Source organism: Apus apus, chromosome 10 (genome assembly GCF_020740795.1).
Source record: "Apus apus isolate bApuApu2 chromosome 10, bApuApu2.pri.cur, whole genome shotgun sequence".
NCBI classification, from domain to species: domain Eukaryota; kingdom Metazoa; phylum Chordata; class Aves; order Apodiformes; family Apodidae; genus Apus; species Apus apus.
In genome coordinates this window covers 557,943-567,447 of record NC_067291.1, presented here as the reverse complement: position 1 = coordinate 567,447, position 9,505 = coordinate 557,943, and the positions used below count along the sequence as shown (strand labels likewise).

At 58.2% G+C, this 9,505-nt stretch overlaps 1 protein-coding gene across 1 annotated transcript in view; it reads left to right on the top strand.

Annotated features, from left to right (window-relative positions):
* The first annotated feature begins 277 nt into the window (after window positions 1-277).
* Window positions 278-9,505, top strand: part of RBPMS2 (RNA binding protein, mRNA processing factor 2) — a 28,579-nt gene continuing 19,351 nt past the window's right edge. Inside the window, exon 1 of the mRNA XM_051628783.1 lies at window positions 278-571. Coding sequence (XP_051484743.1) covers window positions 512-571 — 60 coding nt within the window. The 5' untranslated portion in view covers window positions 278-511. The remainder of the gene's footprint in view (window positions 572-9,505) is intronic.

The following is a 9,505-nucleotide window of genomic DNA, read 5'->3' as shown; positions in this document are numbered from 1 at the left end:
TCATCAAAGTTGAGAAAGTTTTTCGCGGAAAGGACGGGGGGAAAAAAAAAAATAAATAAAAAATTAAAATAACTCGATCCCAACGGCAGGAAAAAAAAAAAAGAAAAGAAAAGAAAAGAAAAAAAGCCCCGCACCCCCCCGGGGTGGGGTGGGCGGGTCGGGCCGGGATTGGCGGCGGGCGGCCCGGGGGCGGCCCGGGCGGGCGGGGCGGGGGCGGGCGGGTCCCGGCCCCGCTGCTCGGTGCGCGGCGGCGGCACCGGGCGGAGCGGCGGGGGCTGCGGCGCGTCGGCCCCGCAGCTGCGGCTCGTTGCGCTCCGCTCGGCCCCGCTCCGGCCCGGCCCTTAACAGCGGCGCGGTCCCGGGACGCCGCATGTGAGCCGGGAGGGCAGCACCGCCCCGCACCGCACCGCCCCGCACCGCCCCCGCGCACCGGCACCCGGCCCGGCGGAGCCCCGGAGCAGCCGGCACCCCCACTTCCCCCCCCCCCCCCTCCCCGCCCCGGCATCCCACCATGAGCAACCTCAACAAGGACACCGAGCACACCAACGGCGGCGGTAACGTCGAGGAGGAGGTGAGCGTCGAAGAAGCGGGGAGGGAGCGTGGCGGCGGCGGGGAGCCGGGACGAGGGAGCTGGGGATGGACCGCTGTGGGCGGCGGGGGACCGGGAACGGAGCACGGGGCCGTCGGGGATCTGGGGCTGAGGAAGCGGGGGCGCGGCGCTGGGGCGTCGGGCGGCGGGGACCGAGAGCGGCGCCGTGGTTGGGGAGCCGAGGACGCGGCATCGGGGCTGGATCACCGGGTCGTTGGGGGAGCGGAGGCGGGATGCCGGGGTCCCCCTGGGCTGGGGAGCCGAGGCTGGACCCGCGCAGCCAAAGAACGGAGCCATCGGGGCTGGAGACCTCGGGCAGAGCGCTGGGAGGGGCTGCGGTCCTGGAGCCTCACGGGCCATCTCGGGGAAGGAGTAGGAGCCAGATCGGGGCTGGGGGCCAGGCAGGGTGAGCTCGGCTCCCGGCTGGGAGCCCTCTTGTCAGCCCAGTGTCCCTGTAGCCCCGCAAGGCAGCGGATGGACAGGTCACCACTCCCTCCAGCCCGTGGGCATGGACTCGTGTCCCCAAGCCCCCGTGGCTGGAGAATACCAGGCTTCTGCATTCCAGTACGTCTTTGTCTATGTGGGACATGCCTGGACCACAGTGGTGGAGACCTTGCCCTGGTCCCCACGCTCTGGGGCTGGAGAGCTGTGAGCTGCCCTGCCAGTAGTCCCTTTCCCCTGGATGACCACTGCAAGGCACAGCCTGAATGCTGCTGGACTCTGTGCTGGGAGGGCTTGCAAGGGTCACTTGCCATAGCCACATGCCCAAGCCCAGCCTGGCACATTTGCCCTCCAGCTGTTGGAGCTGCTGGGTGGTGGCAATGGCACCCCTGGAGCAGGCGTTGGTGCACCAGCTGCCCTCCATCTTGGAGAGGGCTCTGGAAAATGCCTGGCCTCAGTGGCAGCATTTTGCTGCAGTCTCCACACCCGGCCCTCGGGACCAGGGAGGTGCTCAGCCCCCTCCCCTCGCCCTTCTCCAGCGCGCCGTGCGCTCGCGCCGCCGCAACATGGCGCCTGGCTCTGCTCCTCTGCCCACTGGGGCTGGGTGGTCCCTGTGCACCAGCTGTCTGGGGGCCATCACGCCCACTGGCCTTCAACCCTGGCATGGGGGGACCCGGGTAATGGGGTGGAATGGATTGGCAGGTGGCAGCCGTGGCGTTTCTCTCCCTCTTGGGGCTTAGGTGATGCGATGGGATGTGGGTGGGATGTTGCTGGTGATGTAGCCCAGCCACACTGGGTGGCACTGGTGTGGGTTGGTAGAGAGATGGAGCACTTGGGGCCCTGTGCTGTTTCCCCAGGATGGGGAGGTTTGGTGGCAGGGGTCTCACGGGCTGCGCGTGCGCAGAAGACTCAGTGCGGCTCCTTGATCCAATTACTCACTGGCCTGCAAAGCTCGCGGAGGTCGGTGCGTCCTGGTGGATTCACTCCTGGTGGGTGGTAGCTGGGTGACCTCTTGGTGCTGAGATAGAGCCTATTCCCTGCTGCCAGGTGGTGGTTTGGCAAAGTGGGTGCTGGAAGCTATTGGGTTCCAGGAGCTGAGAAATAATTTCCTTTGGGGAAGCTGGGCCTCCCTGAGACCTGGGGTGATGCGTTGTGGTTGGAAAACCAAGTGAAAGGTTGCATCCCTGGGGAATGGGGCAGGGGGTGAACAGAAGCAGCCCCACTGTGCCACCTCCACATGCATGTGGGGAGGGGATGGTCTAGTCCCCCCTGCTAGATTGCCTGTAGCCTTTCTGGGTGTGTTTGTCACTCTGCACCCAGGGGTGCAGCAAAGGACTGACCACCTTGGAGCTGGCTGAGGATGCTGGTGGGCTGGGACTGGTGAGGGGGATGTCCCCATCCCTGGTGGGGTTGTTGTTGGAAAGTCCTCTCTCCCCTAGCACCCATCAGAAGTAACTGTGGGGGATGAGTTGCTGGTTGGGCCCCGTGGTGGCTGCTCTGACCCAGTGGGAGCCCTTTGAATGTTTGTTTTTCCTCTACGTCCTTGTGGCTGACCAGGAGCCATTCCTCACTGCAGAAGAAGTTAATAGTGGCACAAGGAGTGAGTGACCTTGTGTTCAGGGTCCTGGTGTGGTCTGGTGGGTTTAATCCCACATCCCACCCAAATTTTTGTCTAGAGCTCCCCTTGATAGAGAGCAGTAAGTATGTTTAGTGTGAAGTGGAATCTTGTAGTCCCACCATTAGCAGGAGGGTGTGCTGGAATATCTTCCCGCATTGTGTGGATAACGCTGCCAGATCCTGGTGCTATGGACACTCCTCCATCATCCCCCCCCTTCCCTGAGCCTCCTTTGCTGCCTCCCTGAGCGTTCCCAGAGGGTGCCGGGTGCCTCAGATACCACAGGGCAAAGCTCCCAAATTCAGCCTTCCCCTTTATCTTATCTGTGAGCCCCTGGATCTCGCAGCCCCTTCCTGCCGGTGACATGTGGAGGACAGGAATGCCTCTCGCTCCTCTCGAGGTCGTTAAAGGGAATGTTAAACAAACAGGGCCTGATGTCAGTCCCTGCTGTTCCTCACCAGACACCTCCCCAAACCAAATCCCTCCCTGCTTGCTGCTATCTTCTGTTTAGCTTTCCAGGCAGCCACCAATCTCCGTGGCAGTGTGTGTATGTTCGGGCACTGCCGAGGGCTGGTGGGAGATGGGCAGCTGCCCGGGTGTTGCACACTCCTGCTGCAGGCACAGCTTTTCCTGGCAGCCAGAGGAGCTCGCTGGCCTCCTGTGGACACTGCACGTTGTCTTTGTGGTTGTGTTGCAGTAAGGACCCCATGTGTTCTCCCTGTCCTGGGTGTCTGATGCCCAAGTGTTGCTTTGACTTGGGAAGTTCATTCTTGCTCTCCCAGGAGGTCACTGGGACGTTGTTGGTCAGTGGGGAACAGGGGAAACTTGGAGCTGGCTATTGAGATGCCCAGAGTGGGTGGTGAAGTCTGTTTTATCCCATGTGTCCTCTTGTCCCCTTTCCTCTGAATGATCTGTTGAGTGGCCGGTCTCAAGGGCCTGCTTGCAGCTCTGGTGGTGGCTGCTGCCATTGTGGTAGAGTTTGTGCCTTGTGGGCTTCTGAATGTGGAACACATCAAACATAAGGTGGTGTCTGGTGGGTACAGTCCAGAAGAGGACTGAGAGAAGCTGCCTGGCTAAGCTCTCCTGGGAGAGGATCATCTTCCCTGTTAATCCAGGACAAGGCTGTGGTGTTACCTGGCAGAGTTTGAAGATGCCCTGGTAGGGGAGGCAGAAGTCTCTCAGCTTCTGGAAGACCACCTCTGTAGTGGTTCCTTCATCTGAGCTGTTGCACGCCAGAACCACCCAGGAATGCTGCTGGTGAGCAGCCCCAGTTACATGCTGGACGTGTGTAGCACTTGGTGGACTGGTGCCAGGCATCTCTTGATTTCTGTAATCTCTGCTTGAGTGGACCAGGATACCTCTTGCAAGCATGGATTCTGGCTCTGACTTGGAAAAAAACCAAACAAGGTTAATATAATTTCTGAAGTCAAATGGCTTTGTGATGCTGCTCTTTGTTACACAGAACTTGAGGGTGTAGTAGTTGTGTTCACTACTTGCTAATCTTCTTGTACTTGGTCTGGCTGAATCAGGATGGTGCTTCAGAGTTGTTTTCATGTATCATAAAAGTCCCCTCAGTGTTAGATTCTCCTTTCTGTTAGGGACAGATTGTTGGCTGAGCAGACACCATGTCCACAGAAGTTCTGGGAAGTGGGGTGTTCCCAGACCACCTCTTGGTCCATCAACAAGTTGCCCTTACTGGGGGAGCCATGTGGGAATCTCCCCATTATCTCCTTGTGTCTTGATGCCTCTGTAAAGACACCATAAAGAAGCTTCCTTCCCCCTTTCTTGCTCTTTCAAATCCAAGTTTCTCAGACAAGAGTCTAAGTTGCTTTGAGCATCAATATCCCACCTGGTCCTCATGATGGGGTAATGGTTCTTCCTGCTGCTCCCTGGCTGTGTAGCTGGTCTGACAAATGAGACCCAGCTTCAGAAATGAGTCTTCCTCCTTGGCTGAGCTGAGGAGTTGCTGAGCAGAGCTTTCCCTGCCTGGCATCAAAACGAAGGGGTTTCTGGTGGTGCCTGCAGAAGGTACAAAGGGCTAAACTTGTTAGCAAGGGACTCTGCTTTCCTCTCACCCAAGTGGGAAGGTAGCCCTTGGAGATATCGGGAAGGTAGCTGGGAGTGCTTCAGGTTTTGCTGTTCTTCCTTGTGCCTCTGCTAGAGGAAGTGGTGCTGTGGGAAGTCTAGTATGACTTGCTGGAACTGAAGGCTTTTTGGGCCAAAAGATTCTTTAGGCTTGCTGGTCTTGGCCGTGCCAAGTCGTGAAGACTTTGCTACTTGACTCGTGGAGTGAGGCTTCTGCTTGTCCTGGCCTTCCATTAGCCTGAAATAAAGGTTTTGGCTTGAAGCCTCACTGGGGCATGAGCATGGAAGTGTGGTCAGCACCTCACCTACAGTGCTCAGCACCTTGTCTCCTGGAGCACCATGCACCAGCTGGGACCCAGTAGCCTTCTCAGACCTGGAGGTGAGCAGTCTCCAAAGCATGTTCCCAGGGATGCCTGTGCACCATGGGCCACCCCTGAAGCATAAAAGTACCTTCTGCAGCAACAGCCACCATTACATGAGGATGGCTTGTGTGGCAGAGGCTGGAGGTGAAGGACTGAACTCGCAGGTTAGAAGTCCTGTTTTGCCAGGTGGGATGGCTGGGACAGAATTCCTGCTGATGCCAAGTGCTGGGCAGTTGGACTTGGTGAGGGGGCAGGGCAGTGGGAGGCAGCCCTGGGACAGCTGAACCTGGGCTCTACTGAGGTGCATCAGCCCCCCCATGTCTGGTGAGAAGGGACCCTGGGGTGGGCAGTACTGGTGAGGAGGTGGATGCCAGATGACCCTGCCCTTGGTGTGGCAGAGGGGATGCTGAAGGCTTGGCAAGGATGCTTTGACCACTGCAGGGTCATGGCATGGCTGAGAGGCTGCCTGTCCCAGGACCTGCTGTCCTCCTCACTTCAGCCCCAATACAGAGGGTTGTTGTGATGCTTTGGGTGGTAGCTGAGTGGCAGGCGAGTGTGGAGCTGGAGGCTTACACAGGGTCTGTGCTCTTCTGGGTGTGTTTGGAGTGGTGAGGCTTTCTTTGGCCCCAGGGCTCACTCATTGGTTCTTGCTTGGAGATGGGAGAAGGGATAGTGCTTGCTCTCTCTCATGAAGATCATCTCCTGCACCCAGCCTTGTGGACAGGGACAAGAGGTTGACCTCATGCCCTATGGGTAGGGACAGTCTCAAGCCCAACTGGCCAGTTTTTTCCTGTGGTAGGACAGGGTGGTAGAGCACACATATGAATGTGATCCTACCTTCAGCCAGCCCAGTGACTGCTGGGGTGGGTTTCTCTAGATGACAGTTGCATGGGACCACATGTGCTGGCCTTGCACATTGCTCTCCTTGATCACTGAACCCAAGCTCAGGTGGCAGCAGGCTCTGGTTGCTGGAAACCCAAGGACCCAGTAGGGCCCACACTGAGAGTCCCCAGCCCTGCTGCATGGCCCAGAAGAGGCTGTGGAAACATTGCACTGCCATCCCAAAGCAGAAGGTGCTAAGGGAGATCAGGGCATGGTGCTGGTTAGGATTGGCATTTCTGGTCTGGTTTTAGGGAGCACAGCCCCCTGCACCCCCCCCTGCAACCTGGTTGTCCTGTTTTGTGGAAGACTTTCTTGCTGTTGGGCTGTGGACATACCAGGCATGCTCCATGGAGCCATGGTGTGGCCAGGAGTGAAGCAGAGACAGATGTACTTGCATAAGGTGAGGACATGTGTTGTGAGGGTCCTGCATCCAGACCAGTGTCTTCTGCTCAGGGCAGAAGCAGGGCAAGGATTCATCTCACCTCCATGTCTCCTGTCAGAAGAACAAATGTCTGCGTGTGGGCAGGAGGAGCTGCTCTGCAGCAGGTTTGTCTGATGTGAGAGCTGTCCTTGGGGGAAAGGTCCATGGCTCCAGCTGATGGTGAACGGTGTCTGTAGGTCCCCAGACATCAGAGGGTGGCAGATGTGCTGCTGGAGCCAGGGGATTAGTGCAGGCAGGGATGTGAGTGTTCTTAGCATGTTGTCTGTGACCACTGTGTGTGTGTCTCCTCTAGCTCAGACCTCTTGGTGAGGTGGAAGGCTGAGATGGTGTCCTGAGGGTGCTCAACCTTCATCTCCTTCAGCTGGAGAACTGCCTGACTGGGACAGGAATCTCTTGGGGGTTGCAGGGCTGGCCTCCGCAGATGTTTCAACAGCCTTGAAGCCCTGCCGTGGCCCAAGGTGCCACCCTTTCCATGAGATCCCCCAGGCAGGCAGGGGCAGGATGCAGAGGGCAGTCCCTGTGGCAGAGCCGTCCCAGCAGCGCCTCCTCCACCGGGGCTGGGGACTATTCTTGGGTGCTGCCCCTGGACTTATCAGCTCCCATGTGCTTCCTGCTCCCCCGGGGCAGGAGCTGGTGCCTCTCCCTGCTTCCCCTTCACACCTTCCTGCCCCCACCACAGGGATGACCTAGTCCCTTCATGTCCCCCTGCCTGATGTGGGGCAAGAGCAGTGCTGGGCACAGGCTTACCCAGCAGCATCTCATGGGAAACACCCCAGTCTGGGGGGACAAAATGCTTGTGGACTCGGGCTTGCTTGTGGTCAGGCTGCCTTCCTCCCCCAGGATGTTGCTCCTTGGGTGCCTTTCGTGCAAGAGCCTGATTTGGAAGGGAAATGCCTGAAGCTCTCTTTGCTTGGAGTGCTGGGGGAGGTTCAAGGCCCTCCTTCCCCTCTGGGGATGGGTGAACATCTTTCCAGTGTCGGGGGGGGGGATGCCCTGTGGCTGCTGGGGGCTTCCTGGAGCAGCTCCTGGTCTGATCCTGCACTGGGGCTGGGGCTACCCTGCCCACTGGCCCCATGAGCACTCTGAGGGCATCAGAGCTCTGCCAGTGCTGGAGCTGCAGGCAGGTCTTGCAGCCCCTCTGCTGATGGAGGGGAAACTGAGGCACAGAGCAGTGAAGGAGCAAGCCCCTTCCCCCGGGGAGGCATGCTCCACGGCCTTGAGGCTCCCAGGCTTTCTTGCTGAACTGTCCCTAGCACAGACCAGCCCTCTCACTCTCCCAGCTTTCCCCTTCCCAGTATTTCCTGGGATTTGGGCATGCCAAGGAGCAAACCTACCCAGGGCTGGGAGCACCTGTGGTGGAGGCAGGAGCCCCGCAGCTCCACATCACTTTTGGGGTGGGGAGATGGAAGTGTTGCCCCACTTTTAAACCCTGCAGCTGGACTCCCGAGTCTCTCTCTCCCCGTGGCCCTGTTTTCCAGTCTTTTTGCTGCTGTGCCTTATAAGTCCTGGCTCCGGGGCAGCTGCAGCCTCTGCATTCCAGCAGCCTGGCGTCAAGTGGCCCTTGCTGTGTTGTGGTGGCCGGGCTCTCTATCCCCCCTGTGGCTCTGCCAGTGGTTCTGGGTGCCTGAGATGGATGTTGTCCCATGGGAAGAGCTGTGGTGTAGGTGCCTCAGCTACTGGGACCTGGGGGTGGCTGCCTGGAGCAGGGATTTTTGCCTTAGAGCCTCTTCCTGCCCTTGGCTGGATGTGGAGGGTCTCCCTTCTGCTAGTGGTGCAGGAAAAAGGTTGCATGGACTTCTTGGCGTGTCTGAGCAGGAGGTGACTTGTCTCTGGGCAAAAATGTAAGCTACTTGTCCATAGCTGGGGGTGGCTTTCTGGAGGGTGTCACATCCAGTGGCATGGTGTGGATGAGGCACGTGGTCCTGCTGCAGCTGCCCTTGGGTGTCTCCTGGCTTGTGTGCTCCAGGTGCTGGGAGTGTGGCCCCAGGACCCAGCCAGCTGTGAGGGCTGGAGTGGCTGTGCAAAAGCAGGGATGTGGATCATGCAGCCAAAGGGCTGATCTGGTAGGGGAGAAGGGTCTCCTTGTTGGTCTCTGGGCGGGTTTGGAGCAGTCTCTTAACAAAAGCCCAGTGCTGGGGACCAGATCAGCCTGGCTAGAGATGTCTTCTCATGCCTTGGCATCTAACATTTCTGATGTAACTTGACCTTGTTGGGCTGCAGGGGAGTGTCTGTCTCTGCTTGGGACTCTCTCAAGAGCTTTTACTTAAAAGCAGACACGGCCAGAAGTTGTGGACTCGTGCTGACCTCCTGGAAGTCCTGGGGCTCTGGTAGGAAGAGGCAGGTGTTGCTGTTTGGCTTCTTCAGAACGGGTGCTTAGCACCTGGCTGTGCTCACACTGCGTGGGTGTCTCTCTAAGGAGGCCCAGCTGTGTGAGTACTGCTGCAGGACTTGAGCACTGAATGGGTTTGTCCTTGTCCCTCCCTCCCTGTGCGTGGGAAGCTCTGCTGGGGTCCTCCCTCTCCAAGAGATGGCCTAGATGGTCTTGTCTCTCCTGGCACAAATCCTGTTTTCCATGGCTCTCCTGAATCTCTGCTGGGTTTTGGACTGGGGACATCCCCAGAGGGGGCAGGGAAGGGAAAGCATCTTCTGCAGGGCTTCCAGCAGCAGGACCCTGCTAGGCTGTCCTAGGTGAGATCTGCTCCCTGCCCCTCTGCCCTGCCTCCCTCATGGTAAGATCAGTTGTCCTGGGCAAGGTGGGCTTGCTCTGACCTGGTATCTCATCTTGAGTCAGAGCAGGATGTTCCTGGAGGTCTGCTTCTGCTGTAACTTCTCCAGGCTCCTGCTGAACATGCAGTTTGTCCCAGGCAGCTCCTGATCTAGCTTTGGATGGAGATATATATATATAATTTTATTGGTGGTGGTTGTCTTTTTGTTTTGTTTTGTTTTTTTTTTTGTCCTGTAGTTTTTTCAGCTGCTCTTTGGAGAGGCTGAATATCTACAGGGATCTGGTGTTTGGTGGCAGGGAGCTGAAGTGGAGCAAATCTATTTAAGCAGAAGCCTTGGCATGTTCAGTGCTGCAAGCCTGGAAT